The following is a 23,483-nucleotide window of genomic DNA, read 5'->3' on the forward strand; positions in this document are numbered from 1 at the left end:
TTGATGTACCTTGCATACAGGGGCACCGCACAGGTTATTTCCTTAAAACACTGAGGAGACAATAAAACCCTTGACATCAGGTATGTAAAATAACTGTTGCAATATAAAAACAGAAAACAAGTAAGGCACAGAAGAATGACGAAGCACAATGAAAAATATACTTAATATGCCAAACAAAATGGCAAAGCCTCAATGGGATAACTGGGCTAGTAAAACTAAAGTAAAGATGTCATTCCTCATTCTCGAAATACATTAGTCATTCCCAAGGATTTTTGCTTGTTCATACCAACTAAAGTTAAGTCTGTTGCCTGAGGAAAGCGACTTTCTTCATCTAGTAGAGAAAGGAGACCCATGGGTTTCTGGAGGAACATATCTAGAAGCGGGCGGTTGTCCTCATACTCCACTGTAGTTGCATCAATTCCCTCATTCTGATACTCCATCTACAAAGTTACCAGCACAGTTTTAACACTGAAGTAGTCAGAGCAACATCATCATTAGGACATTCATGACACACAGCAATACTTTATCTGCCCCAACCACATTACTTACAAAACTGTAACAACTGCACTGAAAGATGTGGTCCTTATCTTGCATTAATATCACATACACATTTTATGGTTTATAATGTGCTCCTGAACATGTTCTACAGGTCAGGACTGATGATTCACACAGACTCAGCAGAGTTGCATTTACCTGCTCAAGTGCAAAGATATGTTGATTGAAATAAAACTGGATCTGTTCATTAGCAATATTTATGCACAGTTGTTCAAATGAATTTCTTGTGACATTCTCAAATCCAAAAATATCTAGTATCCCAACATTCATCCCATTTTCAACATTGCTGCATGGAAAATAAAAACAATATTCATCATGGAGAACATGAAGGAAAAATCAAAATATACGTGGTAATGAAGATTGCATAATCAATTCAATCTGTTGCAAAAAGAGAGGAGAAAAAGCTTGTGCAAACTCACGGCAACTTGTGCATTTTTTCAGCATCATTAACACTTTTCCCTGCACTTTTATTATGCAAATTTTGCCATGAAGGCAGGAGAATCACGGGTACATAGTAACAGATTCTCTGGAACTGTAGTAAAACGAGTGGTTTCAGTGAGCAGATCCCAAACCAAATATATCAACAGTTCCTCCAGGTGGACAAATGGTGTCAAGCTCTTACAGCATGTTTTTACTATACTCAGCAGAGTAATTGCCAAGTCTGCTGCTGCTACAGCTGGACTGGTAAAAGCATATGTGCTAGCTCAAGTATATTTACACCATAGTCACCACTGGAACTGCAAACATGGTTGAGGACATGTCTATGTGATGCAGTGAAGTGCCAACTAGAGATCTCCAAGCTACCTCCAAGATCAGAAATAATACAGCATATTAACATGGGCCTAGGCACAGCATTAAATTAACATGCCTGCTCTGCTTCCAGTACCTGACTAAGTTCATTCATAGGTTGTCTGTCTGAGCATAATAACACTTTGTGTGCCATGCAGACATGCTCTGAAAGGAGGAACGGTGTCCACTAAACTTCTCCTCACCTTGGCTTTTGCCTAAAACAGATAGATTCAGATTATATTCAGAAGCATCAACTTTTTATATTCAGTGAATGTCAGTTGGAGGTATGATAATTCCAAGACGCCTTTTGCTATACTGGTGCTATCAAGGAGGAATGAAACAGTTCTGGTAGAATTCAGGACTGTCATCTTTAAGCTAGGCTGGCAATAATTATTCCACAGGTTCTATGTGCTACTATGGTGCTGGTCCCTCCATGCCCTCTCCAGTCTCCCAGCGGGGAAGCAGGAGTGTTGTGGCCAACACTGTCACTTTCCCATCACCTAAAAGGTTCTCTTATTTCTAAAAATCTCTACAGTTGCTTGAAAAGAGCAAAGCAGCCAGCTCAGTAACTGACAAAGAAAACATAAAAAGGTGCTATGAAAATGTTTCTGTAATTATTAGAAGTTCAAAAATGCCAAAAATGTCTCAAGTAGCAGAACAATAATAACCTGAGACCTACACTTATTATGAGCTTAACACTGTTGAAGTACTGGAAGGACTGTGAAAACATACTAAGGTTTTCAGTGCACTCCAATTATTTACCAGCCTTTGGTATGATTTTAATGTTTATTACATAGGAAGCATCTCTTTAATGAATTGTACAGGTTTTAAGCACCCAATTTCTACTGACTTCAGTAGCTAAATTCCACTCTCTGAAAATGCTGGGGTTAATGTCCTGGAAACAGAATTCAGCATCACAGCATGAAAGCCATCTTGAAGCCTTAGCCAAAATAAACACAGCACCCCTCCTGCACAATCAAAAAAATATATATATGGATGAGCCAACAAAGCTACATGCACAGTAAATACACATGATTCAGTGATGTATAACTTGCCATATATTTCTATCTGGCTGCAGCAGCGTATTAATACGATTTACGATCCAGCTGAAGAGCCGGCCATAAAGTGCCTTAGACATGGCATCTCTCACATCAGCTGCTTTATCCACAGTGTTTGTTCGGATAATAGTCTCCCCTCGTGTTACAACACAGTGGGAGGTTAGGGCCTCTTGAAGTTCTTCTGACCCAATGCTTAGCAGTGCAGCAGCTGAAAGACAACGGAGAAAAGATACATGACTGGGACTGTGCAGTGGAAATTGCTAGCATTGCCTAACTGTCACCACAAGTTAGAGAAACAAACATAGTCAAATTGCATTTATAGAACTGACAACATTAAAATGTATTTACCATTATCTAAGGCTTCTGGGTTGGGAACCTCACTTTTATCTGTTTGGTGTTGTGAAGAAATGGCAGCAAACTCAATGTTTCCAGTATTTAAGATCCCACTCAGAATTCTATACACTGAATACACTTCCTGTAAAAGATGACAAAAAGCACTTTTCAGAAACCCAATTAGATATATTGACCAAATTTAGTCTGTGAAGGAAAAAGGTGGGCACTGGAATGGGTGTTAAAGCTTGTAGATTGTTCTGAGACCAAGTTCTACTAATTCAAGCAAGCTCCTACTGACACAGAAAACAGTGTGATACAGAACTGTGAATGGACTTGCCTGAGTAAAGACTGAAATCTCAGATTGGTCCTGGCTCCCAGGTGTGTGGTTTTGCTTTCACAGGTCATTTCTGTCATAAGAGAGACTCTGTGGCACAGGTGTGTATTCATAAAACCAAATAGCAGCCTGTGCACAGGCAGCAGTGGAAGTGGTTTTCAGAAGAAAGGTCAATAATGGATCAGCAACTGGATCTCTTACCTCATCAGTGAATCCTATAATTCTAAAGCAATGCTGAATGGCTTCAAATTGTCTTCCATAGGAATCTTTAGTAATAATATCCTGCATTACTCTTCCAGTTTCATTATCAATATATCTAAATAGAGTGGGAGAAATAAAGCACCATACTAGCAGATATGCTAGTACAACCTCCAATGACTTCAACACAACTACATCAGTAACTGGAAAGAACATTTATTCAAATAACTTTTAATTAAATACTTCGGTGCTAGTTCATAGGGAGTCTTTATTTCTGTTGCATTAACTTTTGCTTCTTCTTTGTTAATATTTGTTCCTAGGGTTACCAACATTTTACCCTTAGCCCTGCCCCTGCAATACAGATCAGATGCTCCCAAAGTACAAATACCAATTAAAAAAAACACAAGCCCAAAACATATTCTGGGTTCTTACTGAAGTATTACAGTATGAAAGCAAAATCAGTCACTTCTGGCAATTGCCCTCATCTGAAAGTAAGACAGACTATATACGTATATACTATATATACTATATACATAGTAAGAAGCTTCTTTTTTCCTCCTTCTCTTTAAATAGTTCAAGTTCTCAAACAAACAGAAATAATGTAATTCCTTATTGTCCATCCTCTTCTCTGCTTGGAAGGATTAAAAAAGATCCTTAAGACATGGAGAAGGATTAGGAGAGATTTTAAGGCATCATACTGAAAGCAAGAGCTAATCAATAGCTAATTACAACAAGCAGTTAAAACAAATGAGTGATAGTTACCTAGGAGGCTTCTTTTCTGGAAGCCTATATTCAGAAAGTTTCTTCTGATGATAAAGGCCAGCATAAATATAATAAAATATATGGAAATTTTTCTCCCCTCTAGAAAAAAAAGTATCATTATAAAGCACACATGTTTATTCTTGTGGTACTTTGTACAAGGTAAAAGTAGCAGTCCTTATTGCAAGCTCAATGAAGTAGGTAACAAAACTCCCACTGGTTTTAATGGTATAGGATCAGGGCCAGTAGTGGTGAAAGACTAGAGGCAAGTATTGAATCTGTGAAACCCCCAAAACCCAGCCAATCACAAGTGGCAAAGGGTCCAAGATCAGGGTCTCCTTCTTTTCAGGATTCTGGAAGCTGTGCACAGTTGCGTGCTGGAATGCTTATTTTCCAGAGGGAATACCTCCCCAAAGAACGGAGCAGCACTGGCTTCCACTCCAAAAGAACTGACTGACTATTCTGGTAGTCACAGCACTATACAAAGGATTACTGCTTTAGTACAAGACACTACTGAAAGCACTTGAAATAAAGCATTTTGGAAAATCAAACAAAATCCCAACATGATATAAATGTGAAAGGACAGATGATTAATACACCTACACAGCCTGTTTTATGACCCTTGATTTTTCAAGTAGATATTCAGAAATCTTTGCTCCCATTACAGCTCCTGTGGGCGTAAACATCATTTCCAGATATTTTCCAAAGCGGCTTGAGTTATCATTGATGGCAGTGCAGGCATTCCCAAATGCTTCAACCAGAGGATTCACCTGAAGAATTTTCTCACGCAAAGCACGGTTATTGGCCTTGACAGAACAGATATAGATCAGGACCATTAAAAGTATATACTGCTTACCCACAATCCACTTCCTGCATCAGAAGCATAGCATCCCTTATCAGGTTCATGTGATGTTAGATACTTTTTAACTGGAGTTAAACTACCTACTCGTACAACAGCAGGGCCATATACTGAAGAGGAAAATGTCTCATAGGTATGAAAATCTGGATTCTTTCTCCTCTGCAATTGTTCTGCCTATCAGGCTTCACATATTTGAATTAAACTGCTAAAAATATCAAAAACTAAACAAGAAGTTAGTTAAGATCACAATCATACTAACATATGTACTTATGGTTAACCTTATACACTTGATTCTCCCACCATTTTGCACTAGTAGCATTACTTGTAACATTTAAATGTGTGGGTAGAAGTTTTTAAGATCAGACCTATAGCAAGACCTGTCACTCTTTATTGTACAAATGAGCAATGGGGTATGTCATAAACAGCACAGATAACTACATACACTGAATGCTCAGGATTTGGAATTTTTTCTTTAAAAATATTGAGTGACATAGAGCAGCATCATCCTCTAATGGTTTGATTCAGTACTTAAAATGCATAATTACTGTGTCCCTGACCCAAGTGGGGCAATTCACGGGAACAGCTTTAAGCATTAAAGATGACATAAAGTGGAAGTATTTGGGGGTGGGGTGGGGGGGATTCGTTTGTAGTTTTACATGATTGGCTAGAAATACCTTTCCTAAGAAGGTCAAATGCTGGACGATCAGATGGGCACTTTCTGTCTTGCCAGCACCACTTTCCCCGCTGATGATAATGCACTGACACACAAAACAAAGCAGTAAGTAGGCAGCTCACCACATGGTTGACAAATAGGTTTTTAGCTATTACTGCTCCTATCTGTTATCTAATATTTAGTACCAAGACTGCAAAATACCTTCAGGGTCAACTCCCTCAAATCCCTTTTGAAAGAAAAGATCAGCAGGGGCTCAGTGTAATCATTCTTTTATTCCTTAGATTACTAAAATATGTCTCACAATGCATGATAGCAGTGTGTGTATGTGTGAAGGAGTGACTGAAATTCTAAGGGCTAAGACATATAATTGAGTGACCATGTCTAAAAGCTAACACGTGCCATGAACATTATGCAGCTTGCAGCAAATGCTTGAATCTCAGAGAACTGCCATAGCTCAGTTGATGCAACGTAATTCAACAGTGTATCTGAGCTCATTGCAATGACTTCATATGAATTAACATGAAATACAGGGTACAGCTGTATTTAAAATACTGTCCAAAAGCCTGCTCCTGGCTTTAAAAACAATCATAACGCCTACTGCTGTGTAGGGAGGTTAGCCTGTAGGTGATGCTAATATCCAAGCTAACACAGCAAGCTGGCATCTAAACATTTCAGAAGAATATGTATCTGTTCATGGGATGATTCTGGGAGAACAGATCCATATTCTTCCTGAGTTGGCAGTCTGCATCACATGATATTTTACAGGTCCTCCAAACTGCTTTCAGACTCAGGGATTAGCTGGAAGTGTTCAAATCACTCAGTATCCTCCTCTCTGCTCTTGCACTTGATGAAGGAGATGGAAGGAGAAGGTCGGTAGTATATCAGCTTTTGAACACTTTAGGTCATAGCAAGTACGAATTCTAACACCATTTTTTAATTTCTTCATTTTCAGGTGTTCTATAGATCACCAGTACAAATATTAGTCTATTTAAAGTACAGTATGAACTGACATCTAATTAAAGTCTTAATGCTGAGCAGCTGCACAGATTTGTGTGTTTCTGTGCAACACCTGAGAGTTGTTTAGGCATGGTGAACATACAAGATTCTGTGCAAGGAGAAGAGACAAGGTTCTAAGACACTTATTGCAAGTTACAGAGACAAATGAAAGTGTGTGTGGGGGGGGTACTGTTATATAAAGACAACAGTAAACAATAAAAAGTACTCTTTTCTGGACAACAGGCAGATCACATCACTTAATCAGTAAATCTAGTATATAGAAAAATTTTTTCCAAGTGAGGTGACAGAACTGAGCTTTGTGAAAAGATTTGAAAGAGGTAGCAGTTCTCTGGACAACATTTCTGATAACCCTATTTGGCCAAGAGAGAGATTATCCATTCTTCCCTCCCCAGCCTGCAATACTTTTAGGTGTTTCATCTTTTCTATTTATCATTCCTCACTGTCAAGTTTTCTTCCAAGAGCAACTTTTGCTCTTCCATGAACAACAGTGCATACTGGTGGGGAGGTAAGTTATAAGAAACACCATAAAGTATATGGAATAATTACTGGGTATGTTAGATACCACTGTACTCTGTGCTCCACGATGAATATTGCTGTGCAACATTCTTGGGCATCAGGCAACTTGTGGTGCCTGATAGCAGGTGCAGGAATCGACTCTAACGTGGTATGTGCAATATGACATTTATAGTTAATTTATTTGCTTCTGGTTAGGCAGTTTTGTTCTTCTTGGAAGCAGATACCTAGTGATGGATTTACAGGGCTGTGATACCTAATTTAATCACCTTTGTGTGACTGAAGAAGTCAGGTATAACAGTTTAAATTCAAAAAGCCCGTGAGTTTATATTGGCCAGAACCTGACTTTAGCTTTAGCAAAAATGTTAGGCCTGCAATCAAATTTCAGGCTTTCACAGGAAAATACAAGGAAAGCTGAATGGATAAAGCAAGCAGAACAAAAACATTTTTGATCTGGCTACAGTGTGCATCGAGAGCATCTTTACCTGAAGAACCAACATAAAATTGCCGAGTTCACAGAGATAAACATGCTACTGTAATCTTTCAGAAACATAAAATAGCAAATTGTATATGGTGACAGGCATACCTGAATGCCTGCAAGTAATGTAGCTGCCTCTGCACAAAGATGGAAATCTCAGTGCAAATTAATTCCTAAACAGGTATGAAGGATATATAATATAAAAAATTTACAAAATTAGCCTGAAGGGCTGATGTCAAAACTGATCTTTTCCCCAGATAACAAGTTCTCATGTAATTTATACTACATGAGTATTTGTTTTGTTTAATGCCTCCATCAAATACCATATAAGACATTACATAGGTACTAGCCATACCTCAGACCAGCGTACTTCTGCAAACTCAGTAGAACCCCTTTCTCTTTTCTTCATCTTTAACATCCATTTTATTCGTTGTGTTTGTTTGCTGTTTTCTCATTGTGGTTTTGGTATTATTTTATTCTGCTTTTGTGATTTTAAAAAGTGCTTTCTATGAATTATCGTGTGATGTGTGGGGAAATATGTCAGGAGTGCTTTATAAAAAAATAATTATTAGCCCCCAATATCCATGTATACATATAGCACATCATGTTAGAGCAAAATTACAATCTTAAGTATATGATAAAAAGGAATCCAGCTTCTGCAGCACTATATTCCATTGGCATTAAAATCACTGGTACATCATTGGATTGGTGTCTTCACTACTTTATATTAGAAATATCCTTAATATATTTTACCACAAAAATGAGTGATCACAGAGTTAATGGTTCATATTTTCTGTGACCTGCAGTCAGAAGAACTGATTATCCATTGCTTGATAATGTCTTTATGCAAAAGAGCGGTTGAAACTCTGTTAATCTGCAACAGCATTGAGACGCCCTATTCCACACAGGAGCAAATGATTACAGCACCTAGTGCAAGACAGGCCAGTATCAGGGTGAATAGCAACCACCTGCAGCTGGCGTTAACTGCCAGCACTTCATGGGCATCCAGAAAGTTATGCCAAGTAAACCTAGCATAGCATTTGGCCTTGTAATCTCTTTTATGCTACTCTGCCCTCTTAAGAATTTCCAAACCTGACTGGATTTTCACTGTTTTTTTTCTGATATAGGAATAAAAGGCTTAGAGAAAAAACTTCCTCAAGTACAATGTAACACTGAACATTAGCCACATCTACACAGCACAATGGCACTATGATTAATGTGAAATCTAAAAGGAGTGAACGGATTCTTACCTGATCTTTGCTGGATGTAACCATACTTTGGTAGGCAGCATCCGCAGAGGCAAATATGTGGGGGGGATTGGATGAACGCTTCACACCATGATAAAGCTTGGAGAACTAAATAAGTTAAAAAAAAAAAAAAAAGTCAAAATACCCAACTTACGAGTGTAAGAACTGAGAAGGAGAACAGTACAATGGAAATAACTTCTGCCTGTTAAACAGAAGATTGCCTGTTCCACCACAGAATTTCCACTGAATCACCTGGCTGAGGAGTGGTAATTCTTGGCACTGCCTGATTTCCAAACAAAAATTACAAAACCTAAAACATACCCCAAATTTTCGTGCACAAGACTGTGAGAACTGTATCACAAGGAGTAGAATTTCAAACGGAGAACATTCAAACAGGTAAATACCCAAGCTAGACAAAAGGAAACTGCAAAGACAGCAGCAAATCTGAAATCTGGTCCCTCTGCCTGCAACACTGAATTAGGCACCCATGGGAGACTAAGATTTACAGTTCAATCCTTTCTTCTTTAAGCAGCAGCTGATGGCAGAGGACATATGATAACCCAATAGTCAGAGCAATTCTTCAGGAAGCAATGGTCTCAGCACAAGGTGGTTCATATAACCATCTTCTGTATCCCAGAAGAAAGCACTAGATGCCAGGCAAGAGGCACAGCTGCGGCTGGGGCAATCTTCACCCCTCCTGTGGAATTTGTGCCACCAAACAGAAAGGAATGAGATCAAATGAGATCAAATGGGGAGTGAAGGAAGAAGGAATATGATTTGTAGCCAGGCTTGTCTGGAAGAAGTAAAGGCTAGGTTTTAGTTCCTGTTCCCAGCTCCCAACATCATTTAAGTGTTTCAGCCAGTGGTCTTAATATAAAATGTAAGGCAAGTACTGTCCACGTCTTAGAGTCTCTCTTACCTGTGGAGAATAAATGCTGAGATTCTGGAAGGGGTTTAAGGCTATTAAAATGTCTCCGACATAAGTATAAATTTGTAAGTCAGCATAGCGTTTCTGCAGTTGATGGATAATTGTATCCTAAGAAGATTACAAAAAAGTTTGATAGTTAAGCAATACTTTTCCAAATTGGGAGATTTTTTGTAAGTATGCTGAGAACACCAGTTAAGAAGTAGTTGCTTTAAGTGTTACTAATTATTTGTCAAACACGGACATTACAAAATGAAACAGATCTTTTCAAAATTCTTGTTAATGCTGTAAAACTAAGTTAAATGTTACATCCTATTTCCAAATTAGTATATATTTTGTTATACTGGCCAGAGAAGTAAGCTTCCCAAAGAGAAAATGTCCATACAGATTACCGCTGCACTTCATTGTACGTTTCAATTTAATTTTTTATTGACTCATGAAACAAGGATCATAATTTTTCAAGGATTAATTTTAAAGTGGTAGTAAGAGACTTTTAAACAGGAAGCTTACACAATTTTATATCATGTCTTTTTGTTACTGGAATGCAATCTAAAGGATCCTCGCAGCAAAAATTTAGATACTCTGCACATAGGTGATACACTTAAATATGAAACAGGTATTCACTGTTTTATCACTGTTTTTATTCAGAAGCTGTAGATGTCATCTTACCCTATGAATTGTAGGAAAAAATATTTAAATCTAGATCTTCAAGACCAAACTTCAAATTTTAGGAAACTCACAAAATAATTTAAACTGACACTACTCATAATTAAATTCTTCCACATAACAGCATTTTTTGCTACTGTTTTTATGCCACTTTATAGAATATTAGTGAAGAGATGATAGCAGATCAGTCATGTGACAGTTCCTTTTCCAAGCTTAGACATGAGCTTTGCAAGAAGAAACTGTTCTCTGTTAAGAGAGCCTAATAAGCAGAAACAGACAAAATGTGAGGCATTAATTGTCAGAAGTTGTTACTTAGATGGTACATTACCTCATCTAGAACCTCTAGATTTACCAGATCGTCGTCTAGTGAGTACTTGTCAGCTCCATCCACATGGTAAGGTCTTCTAGTATGTATTCGTTCATGCCTGCAAGTTTGTTAACAGACAATCAGTGTTATAAAACTATCTTGAAAAAGACAAACAGTAAGAGGCAATAGGAAGACATTAGTGGGTGTCTTTTTCATGCAGAAAACACAGGCACACTCTATGAAATATATAGCTTTGTTTGAAATATCCTTTTATAAAATCTGCATGTGAGCTCATTGTCCAGTGTAATATCCCTGTTTTCTCCTTCACAATATATAACCCTGATCTATCAATGCTCAGAGATGAAAATTTACCTGTAGACTTGCTATTCCCCCCTAATACAGAAAAGTATATAAAAAAACCCTTCCTGTTTCCCCTTCCCTTATCGATATAAGTTAATAAAGTACCACTTTGTGTAATTAAATTCCCCCTACCCTTTAGTATTGTCATCTACTGAGGTTACAACAAGTAATAAGTAGTACAAAATCCTCCCATTACCTTGGTGTATGCCAAAGTGTCTCCTCAGATGACCCTAGATCTGGTCCAAAACAACATTTTTGAACCACGACTGCCATCAGACTCTAAATTGTATGGATGTTCAGTCAGCTTGTCCTCAGAGATTTAAGCCACACAATAAGTAGCAGAGACAAACTGTCACATAACCCCTTTATAATCAGATTATACTGAAGGAATCTTTGAAAATGCTGTGTATGTTTTTAAACAACATATCTTGTTTCAGGAAGAAACAGGGATGAATCAAAAGGGTATAATGTGTCTTCCACAGAGGGGGTGAAATATGAAGGCCGTAAGCACAACTACACTTTTCTTTACAACAAACATAATCAAAGCATAGTAGGAGGACACCCACCGAGATACAGCCTGCATCCTGCTGAGTAACATTTAGCATTGATCCTCAGTGACAGTCCCTGACAGCTTGTTTCTGCACTGGTTGCCATGTAAAAAGTAGGAACCACATGACCGTACATCCAGAACCAATGATAAATATTATGTCAAGCAACATTAGAATGTAACTGGGACACGGCAGGAAATACTGTTAATCTATAATGAGAAGGTTAACACGAGGATGTAGCAGGTCTTTTTTTCCCCTTACTCTAACCATAACTTCATATACTCATGGAAGCCTGTTTCAAAAACAAGCATTGGAACTCTTCCTTTTTTCCCCTTTTTGTGCAGTTCTACATTTCGACCCAGTCAGATTTCATTCAGTAAAGAGAATATTTTCCTATCCAACAGCAATTATATCATCATGTAAAGAACAATTGCTCAGAAAGCCTCTAACAAAGAGGAAAGAGAAGCGTATCAACTATGACTACACCTTCACTGATAACTGTAAATTACATTTAAGGATCCTCATTCTTGATGTCTATTTTTATTCATTTTCCTTGTTTACTTTTGGCTATGGTCTGAGTTCTGGAAAACTATTCTGTAACGGCTTATTTGAATTGTAATTAAACTGCAAACTGTTTTGTCAGCTAGGAAATAAAATACGGATAACATACCACGTTTTGCTGACAGGCCTACTTATATTTTACATTCTGCATTCCCAAACAGAAATGGTTGCTTCTTTGATGTTGTACATGTAAAGAAATGAAAGACGAAGAACACCAATAGGAAGCAATGGAAGAAAAATTATTACAGCGGGTATTATTTCCAGTGCCGAGCATAGAGATAATGTGAATTTGTTCAAAGTTTTGTCAATTAATTTTTCCATTTTCAGATTTTTGTTTAGGTGCTTCTTTTTTTTAACCAGTAACTGTATTCAGAAACATCACTCTTTGCAGACAAGCCAGAACCTCAGGCAGTATGAAACTGTGTAAGTGGTGTAACATACTACTTTTCTTCTAATAGTTGTTTCTGGTTTAAACCAGAATTCAATCTTTTACTTAATTGAAGAGAGGAATGTTGTTGTGGATGGGAACACCCATCAGTCCACAAAGGAAGCAAATATTTTAATAGTTGCTTTACCTCATGGAGATGTACTAACACAGCAATGGCTAGACATTATAACTAATATGCTCATCTATAGAAGCTATTTTTTCCTGAACCAAACCATCATAAGCACAATATTAAATTGTCATAAGCTGCAAGTATGGATGTATCTACCAGAGGTGCAGGGAGGAGGGGGAAGAGGGCACATTTAAACCTAAGCATCTCTAATTGCAAAATGGCTTTGTAAACTAATCTGTTATCTGATTGTGTATTAAACTCCTGCTGTTTGTTCTCCTTAGGTGATAAATGAATCAATTTTGTTATTGGAAAGGTTTTTTACTCTGTATAAATAAATAATTAAGGAAACTAGTCTTAGTCAGATATAAGTAAAACATAGATACCTTTGTGTATACATTTTCTTGTGCTTAACTCATTTTCCTAAGTACATGATTAGGAAAAGGATATTAGGAGCATAACATCACATTAGCTTCAAATCTCCTGCTGGCCTCATCAGTTTTCTGTTGACCCTATGTCCTGCAGATATGTTGACAGAGCAGGTAGGAAGAATATAGATAGTAATGCTTAATTATTTTCACAGTTTTACATCACAAAGATGCTCTTGCTTTTAAAATATTTTCAATAAAATAATTTTTTAAAAGGCAGAAGCAAACATTCTTAATTGGGGAAATAACTGTCAGTATATTTTTTACATAGAAAGTAGAATTGCCAGCCTTTAACAATTACCCTTCTCTTTGCGATAACATATAAAAGTGTCCATATTCTAGGCAAAAGGAAAACTGAAGATGTTAGGTTATTTGCCTTTCTAATAATGTTCTGAATCATCCCCTGGAGGATGTAGTCTCTCCACTGATAAAAGAAGTGGCCTAAAGGGCCAGTCAGTCAAGGTACCTAATGTTATAAAACCTAAAGAATAGTATTAGATTTATTGCAGAACTCTGGTGACGAGCACTGTCTGTTGAGAAAGGCTTTGCCCTCCCGAGCACCTTCCTTTCACCTTTTTACCTGGCAGGAACAGCAAGCAGGGACAGAATTTTCTTGGCTTTTGGAGGAGGAGCAAGAGGGGAGGTGCATTTCTTCCTCACGATAAGAACTTCATGAAGAGGGCAGCATTAATTTGTTCTGTTTGTGGGGAGGAGACAGTTTGAAAGAAAATCTTTTTTGTACTGGATGCCAGCCATAGTAATGGAGGTGCATTGCCAACAGCTGTATGCACAAAGTGCTGAAATACATACTCCACCACTTCCACTTCTTTCCTGCGTATTTTCACAGCTTTCCACCTTACCCCCTCCTATGACCCTGCCATCAAGCTGAAGATGCTGCACTTTGCATTTACTTGACATCAAAGTTTGGTCATATCTTCATTCAGAGCACCACGTTCTCCTAAGCTCTATAGAAGTCACCTGTTCTGTTCAGACAGGCAGCAGTGGGGCAGCCTGTAACATGGCAAAAAAACCAAAGTGCTATGAACCCACATGGTAGCAACAGTAGTACTTAGGAAGCGTTAGTCGACTTCTGGATAAAGAAAATCTAAATGCACCACATGTGCTTCTAGACTGAAAAGTCACCTTGCTGGCAGGCCCAGCCTGAGGAATAAAGCAATGTAAACCAAGTATTTTATGTCTATTGGGAAGTCTCCTCCCTGAGCTCTCTCCCTTTCACCCCTAACACTCTTCTAGAAGGGCACCTTTACTTTGGCCTCTTGATGCAATTACAGTATTTGATGTTTACTGTTTTTTTCTAGGACTCACACAGAAAAAACTGTTTTTGTACTCATTCTTCTTTACATTATTACTAATTTTTAGATGAAGATAGCATTGCACCCAAATTGAGATTTACAAGAAAATACTCAACACAGTGAGAAGAATTAGTGGAAAATGTGCTACTGACTTATATCAGAGAAGCATGGTCTCTTTTCTGTGCATTGCAAATGGTGAATATTTTGCTCCTGTACATCATGTTTCAGGCTGGAGTAAAATTTTAAAGCAAGATCATAACAGAAACACTGACACAACCTTAACTGCAACAATATAAATGCTGCAAACATAATAAAAATCTGTGTAACCTCCAGTAAAAACACGTACACTGTAATAAGACAAAGAAATGGTTTTGGGGAGTGCAGTAGCTTTGAGGTTTTTTTCAGATTTTAAACTAAGTGCCCTGATATTCACACAGATGATGGCTAGAAGAACTGCACTTAGCCCACATTAAATCCTGAGTGTACAGCATTTTACAATCAGAGGACTATTTCTGGTTCTGTTTCTGTTATTATCTCTGAGTCCAAAGGAAATTACTGGCTGGATTCAATCAAGTTCCTTGCAGTTAATTGCTTCAAAACTAAATGTGAGCTGGCAAAGAAGCTGGATATCTGTTTGTAAGAATTACTTCCTTGGACGGACTACTGCTGTAATCCAGCTGGCTAATGGGAAGGGAAAAGCTGCCAAGCCACTACAGCCTCATCCTGATATCTGACAAGGTAGCCTGAACATACCAAGTCTTACACGGTCTGTTCCCCATTACAGAAACAAACTTCTAAATGGCGACCAGCAGTGGCACATTGGCCCAGGATGGCCCAGAAGAGTAAACTCATAACTTTTTACTGTATATAGTAAACTTGTTTACAAACTTCTTTACCCAAACACCAGAAGTTCTCTCATTCTTTTAAAAATTGAAACCAGCGGTTAGTAGAAGAGCTTTTCTGGTTGATTCCTAAAAAGAAGTCTATTTATAGAGAGGAACATAAGCTACCCAGACTGTAGGAAAACCTCTGAGAGAAGAATGAGCCACGTCTGGAGCTGGCCTCTTCAAAGCTGCTGATAACTGGGAAACAGCCACTTTGAACCACATAACGAAAACCATTTGATATTTGATCAACATTAACTTTCAAACACCAGCTAAATTACGGGAATTTTAGATCAGGAGTTATTAATCCCTTGAGGAAATACAGAAGACTATGGTTTTGCTCAACTTAAGCTACAGTGATATTTGATAGACAGGGATAAAAAAAATAAAGGCAGATGTCAACTGATCATTATCAACATCCCTTTGTTATATTACAATTATTATAGACTTATCTACTGCATTTGGCATAGCTTACCCACATTAACTGCCCCTAAAACAGCTGAATGCCACACAGGGACCTATAAATGAAATATAATTCATACCTATACTACAAATGATATCCAACACTTTTTCATCTTCTAATACCAGCAAAATTCTACAATAGATACTCTAAAGCTCTCTTTAGACACTTTGTATTTGGACCTCCATGAGATAGTTTTCAGTCACAAGAGTATCTAAAATTTACAAAGATGGCTTGTAAGAATGTCACCAAGGCAACATTTTTAGAGTGCATACTGTGAAGACTTTTCTCCCATGTTTCTAAATTCTTAACTTTTAATGGTGTATTTTCCTTCCTGATGTTCCACTCCTCTTCCACACTCCAAAGGTAGAAACAGATCTGCTACTACATTTGAATTTCTCCATCTCACACACTGCTGTGACTTTGCTTTTTAGATTTTCTCCTGATTGCTATACTGGATACAGGGATTTATTATTTTAAGGTTGTTCATAAATTGATGATTTCTTAACTGTTATGCATTCAAGTAAAAAATTTACAGAAAATTTCCATTCATTTCATTCACTTTTACTGATTGTTGATATTTTTCAAACCTTCAGTTACACTTCATTTTTCCATTAATCCTACTCACAAACCACTGAAAGTATTTTATATATGTTTTGTTTGGTTTTGATGGAATGAAATAGAATGTTTACATTTCTGGGTAAGTCTTCCAGAAGGATGCACAATTTTATCATCATAATTCATGCAAGGGAGGGCTAGAATAGCCAGATTATTGGGGTTCCAAATTTTAGTTTCTCTTTCAAATGTTTCCAGGATAAGCTCCATGAACTCTTTAAACACTATGGAACTTAATATACAGCCTACCTTAAAGGACTTTGGAAGTTCGGACATATGTTTTTTCCACTGCTCAAACGCTGAGCCAGCTGCCAGCTTTGCCAGGTTTGGATTAAGTCCTGACAAGCATAAAAAGATGGGGATAATATTTGACTGGGTTTATAAATAAGCTCCAGAGAACATGCCCACTTTTTGCAGTGCACTTTGCCAACACAGTCAGCACAAAGAGTCATTTACCATTTAGGAATATTAGGAAACAGTCTAAGCCCCATATGACTTCTTTCTTCAGCAGGCTGGCAATCAGCCTGGATGCTGGAATCTCTCGTACTATGAATCAAAAAAGTAACTGACCACAAAAATGAGTTCAAGAGATCGAAAAATATATTTGGAAAGTGAACAGCTCTCTTTTATAATTCTCCCTTAATGGATTATCCAACATACCCAAACACTGTTTAACAAAACTATTATCTACACAAATAAAGCAAATGTTTAATGTTAAGTGAAAATTAACAATACCCATACTATAATGTATCTTGATCCAGAGTCTTTCCAGACTTTAGGATAGAAAGAATGGCATAAAAAATGGCTAGAGCTTCAGGTGTTACACATTTTTCTCCTCATGAATAGGTTTACAGTAACCAAAGGTAGAGTAGGTGCTTTACAGAACAAGTAAACACAAAGTTTTGTCTCCGAGAACAGTTGTCTATTTTTGTAAGCATAATGCATCAAGAAAAGGCACTAAAGACATTTCATAAGTGAAGGAATAGAGGCATATGGGGGTAAGGGATAAACAGAGGTTACACAGTAATTTGGACAGAGAATGAGGAGTAAAGCACAATTATTACTCCACCATATTTTTGTATTATTACTCAGATGGTATCTAAACATTCTTAGTATTTTACTGACATGCAATTGCATGAATCTCTATCTTGAAGAATTTATCCCTGAAATACAGCAAGATTACTAACCACTTAACTTGTACACCCTTCTTTACTTACAGAACAGAGAATTAGCCACAAAATCTTTAATAACACTCATTTAATATTACTATATAATAAATATTATTATAATTCTGCTTATCACTCCTGACAAATATTTGCACATTCTGTTATCTACACCTTACTGTAACTTAGATTCCTACTTTCTTCCAGTTCCTCATTTTAATGCTACACGAGGTACAAGTTTTTAGGAACAAACTACATTTCTCATTCTCCCAACATTTTTATGCATATAAGGCCACTGTTTGTATAAATATGAATATACCTGTAAATCTGAAAGCATTTCATAGTCCTTGTGTGAGTCCAGGATTGAAAAATAAAAAAACAAAACAGAGAGAAATGGACAGAGCCTGTAACACCATCCTCTCTGACTTTAAAAAATGCTTCATGCCCAGAGGCACCTATATATTGAAGGGAATAAGAGCACTCTGGCTCTCAAGATGAGCTGCAAATCCATACCCATATGTTAAAAAGCAATGATGTATTTGACTTTAGAAGAGATGGGAAAGAAAAATTCAATCTTGCTGGAGGATATCAATGAAAAGCAGAGTTCTATGCTGCTCTATCTTTTTCTTTTAAAACCTCCTTACATTTCAGGGATTAAGAAACTTCTATAAGAATTAATTGTCTATTTAACACTGGATACACTCTTTTAAATTAAATTTTATATAACTGTTGCTATGGCAAAGCTAGTAATGAAAAGTATATTGCTATTAATTAGCATTTATGCTCTGGTATTGTTAGAAACCAGACAAAACAAACACATAGTAACTGATAGCTCATGAAAGGTATATGAGGAAGAAGAGGTAAAGATAATAACCACAGCTCATCCTGACGTAGCTGTGATGTGGGACCCTGTTGCAAGGGTTTCCCCCATGAGATCACAAGAAACTGTCAAAGGAGGAGTGGAGTGCTGAAGCTGAGATTTTAACTTCACTTAAGTCAATGGCAAAACTCAAGGCTTTAACTCTAAAGGATTCCAACAGATGGGAAAAAAAAAAGAAGTTTCTTCCTCATTACAGGTGTGGAGAATGAGGTGTCTTAGCTGGGTTTTCTGAAACTGAAATCATCTATTTGTATATGGATGTATCTGCATCCTACTGATAAAAATAATTTAGGGGAAATAATTTAAAGCTTGTGGAAAGGTTTCAAACTGCATGCTTTTCAGTAAAATAAGCAGGAGGAATTGTCAATGCCCTTTTTCATTTTAAAATTCCTACTTTTTAATAACATAAACCTTATTTTTATTAATTTCTCACCTAGTCGAAATAATAGAGCATAAAGCTCTCCAGTAAGTTATCTCATGACAGAGGGGCAACAGTATGTTTGTCATCAACAAACTGATGATAGTAACAAATGCGTGTGTTAGTATGTTCTTATCAGCTCAGCAAAGACAGCTAAGTGCCCATTAAAGTTCTGTGGTATGAAAAACTGTGCTGAAGTTAAGCCTAGCTATACTGGACACAAATAAGTTTATAAACAAAGAATGAAAGAAACTGAATTGAGGAGAAGTTTCAGGCTGTGACTCCTGAAGTCAGACCAGATGATCCTGCCAAAAGGGAACAGCTTGCTTCTTCCTCCCCTTCCCATCTCTTGCTCCTGGTCATGTGAGGTACTCCCTCTTCTACTCCAGCTGTATTAGTTGAAGCATCCCTCCCTGCACTCACTAGCACAGTAGAACACCATGTCCTTTTCTGCAGGCTTAGTTTTTTCTGCCACTTTAGAAATTCTAGTTCAGGAAGTGTTGACAATCACTGGAGCTGAAATAAAAACAGCATTGTGAGCTTGTTCTTGGGAGCTGTGGGAAAATGAGAGAAAGAAGCAAGATCTCTCCTTTCCAGCAGCAGCGAACTGCTAGATCAGGATACGCTTTAATGAGAAGGTTGAGCTGTGATGCAGCTCTCATCATTGCCAAAGAAAGGGATACTGCTCCCCTCTTCCAGCTCTGTGGCTTTCCCTCCTCTCTTGAACTAGCTCCACCACTTGAGTGACCCCACAGCGAGTCAGCTATGCTCAATAAACCAGGAGAAAAACAGTCCTCTTGTTTCTTTGGTTTTGCCAAGTTGGCTTTCCGCTGGCTTTGTGAACTCAATCAGCTCCTTAGGAAGTCAGACAAGCCCTAGAGCCAGTGCAGCAAGATGTGGGGTGGGGAAAGTGGGACCTGACAATGTGCTGAGCTCACTTTTGGAACTGCACCCTTAGACTTTGACGTAAAATCACTAATATATTTCAGGCCAGACCTTTGCCCCACAGTGTCACAAAGCAACTGAAATAAATCCACAGTGTTGATGTAGGTGCCCTCAGAGTAGGTGGAACTGCCTGCTGGACATAAATTATTTTCTTAAAGGAATTGCAAGTTTGTTGATGAAAACAAACTGGGAGAAGTGGCTGATACATCAGAGGGGACCTCAACAGGCTGGAGAGGTGGGCAGAGAGGAACCTCATGAAGTTCAACAAAGACAAGTGCAGGGTCCTGCACCTGGGGAGGAATAACCCCATGCACCAGTACAGGTTGGGGGTTGACCTGCTGGAAAGCAGCTCTGCAGAGAAGGACCTGGGAGTGCTGGTGGACACCAAGTTAAGCATGAGGCAGCAATGTGCCCTTGTGGCCAAGAAGGCCAATGGTATCCTGGGGTGCATCAGGAAGAGTGTTGCCAGCAGGTCGAGGGAGGTGGTCCTCCCCCTCTATTCAGCCCTGGTGAGGCCACACCTGGAGTGCTGTGTCCAGTGCTGGGCTCCTCAGTACAAGAGAGACATGGAACGAGTCCAGTGAAGGGTCATGATAATAATTAAGGGACTGGAGCATCTCTCATGAGGAGAGACTGAAAGAGCTGTGACTGTTCAGCCTGGAGAAGAGAAGACTGAAGGGGGACCTTATCAATGCATGTAAGTATCTGAAGGAAGGGTGTAAAGAGGATGGGGCCAGGCTCTTTTCAGTGGTGCCCAGTGATAGGACAAGAGGCAATGGGCACAAACTGAAACACAGGAAGCTCCGTCTGAACATGAGGAAAAACTTCTTCAGGGTGACTGAGCACTGGAACAGGTTGCCCAGAGAGGTTGTGGAGTCTCCATCCTTGAAGATATTCAGAAGCTGTCTGGACACAGTCCTTTGAAACATGCTCTAGGTGACCCTGCTTGAGCAGGGGAGTGGGACTAGATGATCTCCAGAGGTTCCTTCCCACATCAACCATTCTGTGATTCTGTGATATTCTAAACACAACTGAGCAAGCCTGCACTAAGACAGACTCAAATGAGACCACGCAGAGCCATGATACAGCTAATATATCCAAAAACTTAGAAATAAGCATAAGGTCATTCAGAGTTTCTAGGATAAATGGGTATGTCTGAAATGTCACTCCAGTGATCTCACTGCCAGTGCACTCTGTGGATGTGGGACTGGCAGGAATAAATCTGACCAGAAGCTGACTTGAACTTGGCTGGGAACCTGGAAGCTGGAAAAGTGGCTTAGAGATCCCTTTGTACTCCCTTTCACTGCACTAGTTAGAACTTGTGTTCAGCTGCTGGCTTAGTCCATTATGCATATGTTATTTAAATATACGAAAAAAACCAAAGATACTTACATTGTCTCGTACAGTCCATTTCTCCCCAGTAGCAATTCCCCTTACAATCTTAACAGTAACAGAAAGTGGTGAATAAATTTAAATGAGTCTGAGTATACTTTCATTGATGTAAAGCAAGACTAATTCTGTCCAAGATGGATAAATGACTGGATGCTTAGCTTAGACTAAGTCATACTGCTTCACAACCTGCAATCACACCTTTGCATATAGCGTGGTCAGGCCACAAAAATAACTGTCATTTAAACAGCCTCAATGTATGTGTCTCCAACAGGGGCAAAGTGATTGTATACCCTACCTACTCAGAGCTTTTCTTCCAAGTAAAGGTATGGTTAGAAAAGATGGATCACACCAATCTAACTGAAAGGTTCAGTCCCTTTTGTTGCTACCATGCATTCCTTCCCCTTCCTGAGCCTGACCAGCTCACGATGCTAGCAGATAAATAATGCAACCAGTACCAATAATCTAGCACCAACTGGTATCTTCCTATTTTCCTTCAACCTGCCGGATCCCAGTTTCTGTCTAGTAGATTGCAGAGTAAAAATATGAATCATATGCAAGCACAGTCCCATAACGTCTCCAAGTCAGCAGTACTGAATTTCTATACTGCAGGCTTGCTCTCAAGCACAATGATCTTAACTGATTGCCCAAAATAGACAAAAGTGGGATGGTTCACACAGGGAAGAGAATCCTATAAAGAAAACACAAATGCTGAGTTGGTAAAGAACCAAAAGATGCAAATGCAAAGCACTCTGTGATCACTTCATGATCAATTGTCATCACTAGTGACCCCCTGGCTTTCTTCACAGTACAAGTGCTATTAACACCAGTGTCCTCATTCTAGAAATTTTCAGCCTGTTCTCTGGGAGTTCTATGGCAGTGTAAATGGGAGAAAATATTCCTTTTCTCATCTTCTGAATGACTGATCTATAGTGTTGCTAAACTACTAAAAAAGGCATCCACTTTTTTTTTAATACATATCTCTGAACACCAGGGAATTAATGCACCTTTTATTGTATCTGTCATGTGCACACCAATAAACAAACAGAAAAAGAGCATGCACATATATCCAAAGGTATAGTATAAAGATTTTACTCAGCATGGGTTTTAAATGGCCAATTTACTTTGAAGTGGTGACTATACATTCAGAGGACTTCTACAGATCACTACAAATGAATGCCAATAAACTTCTTCACCTGGTTGTGTTCTTCTGCATGTCAGATTCTGTACTGAAAATTATTTTATAAATGCATTAGAGAGTTTTTTAGGGCTTTTTACTGATACCATTTTTCCTAGGGGGTACTTTCTCCCTATTATGAAGCTAAGCTCTTTACTATTATGAGTCTATGCCTCTGGTAAAAATTATAATTAGATGCTCCTGGTGGTTGGTTCTCCTGTAATAATCTTATGTTTATAATCCAATATTAACTGTTTAGTAGCAAGTACCTACTGAAAATTTAGAACTTTCCTACTTCCAGAAGTATAAAATTGCCATTTTTAGTGCTGGTTAGTTAGGAGCAACTTCATGTAGGGCTTTACAAAAGAAGTGTTCAGCAACTAAGTATCTAGCATTAAGGAGGTCCAACACTTCTTAACATAAAGCATTGTTTTCAGATGCTTCTGTTCTTCAAAATTGTAACTATTTAGTCTGTTTATTTTCCATGAAGGATGTGTGGATCCTTCCAGCTGTTCCTGAAAACAGAAAAAAAAAATCGATTTTTACCTTAGGAAATGTTTTGAGATCCTTCCTACAACGCACTTAAGTCCCCTTTGTTTGGCACATAGACTTAATATTTTGCAGGGACATACCTTCGCCATCTCATTAAAGTCTGTCCAAATTTGATCAAGTCACAAATCTTTGTAGATCTCAGTGGTGAAATTTTTGTGCTCATTGAGCATGCTCTTAGCTCTCATCAAACTGGGCTGGTGCTTCAAAGAACAAGTGAGGATACTGTAGTACAAGGCTACAGCAATCAGAAATACCTTCTCTAACAGCAGTGCTACAGGCCATCAGGCCAAGGGATTCAAAGTGAGGGTAAAAGAAGATCATTTCTTCTGTAGCCTAATGGTGCCTCCACTGCTGTCCATTGGCAGAGGAAGAAGTCATCTAAGTCAGAGAGAGGACTAAGAGCAATACAAAGCGTTCAGGAAAGAATGAGCCTGGGACAAAGTGTGTGATGAGACTAAAGCTTTAAGAGTAGAAGAGAAACTGTAACAGAACTGGAAGTGAAAGACTCCACAGACACAAACCAGG

General features: G+C 38.3%; 1 protein-coding gene across 1 annotated transcript in view; it reads right to left on the bottom strand.

Moving 5' to 3' along the window:
• MYO3B (myosin IIIB) overlaps positions 1–23,483 on the bottom strand; it is a 199,090-nt gene that overhangs the window by 105,043 nt on the left and 70,564 nt on the right. The window contains 11 exon segments of the mRNA XM_026061451.1: positions 287–440; positions 694–841; positions 2,400–2,610; positions 2,751–2,877; positions 3,271–3,385; positions 4,030–4,128; positions 4,630–4,832; positions 5,560–5,643; positions 8,817–8,921; positions 9,733–9,849; positions 10,733–10,829. Of these exon segments, the coding sequence (XP_025917236.1) occupies positions 287–440; positions 694–841; positions 2,400–2,610; positions 2,751–2,877; positions 3,271–3,385; positions 4,030–4,128; positions 4,630–4,832; positions 5,560–5,643; positions 8,817–8,921; positions 9,733–9,849; positions 10,733–10,829 (1,460 nt within the window).

Source organism: Apteryx rowi, unplaced genomic scaffold (genome assembly GCF_003343035.1).
Source record: "Apteryx rowi isolate R43461 unplaced genomic scaffold, aptRow1 scaffold_180, whole genome shotgun sequence".
NCBI classification, from domain to species: Eukaryota; Metazoa; Chordata; class Aves; order Apterygiformes; family Apterygidae; genus Apteryx; species Apteryx rowi.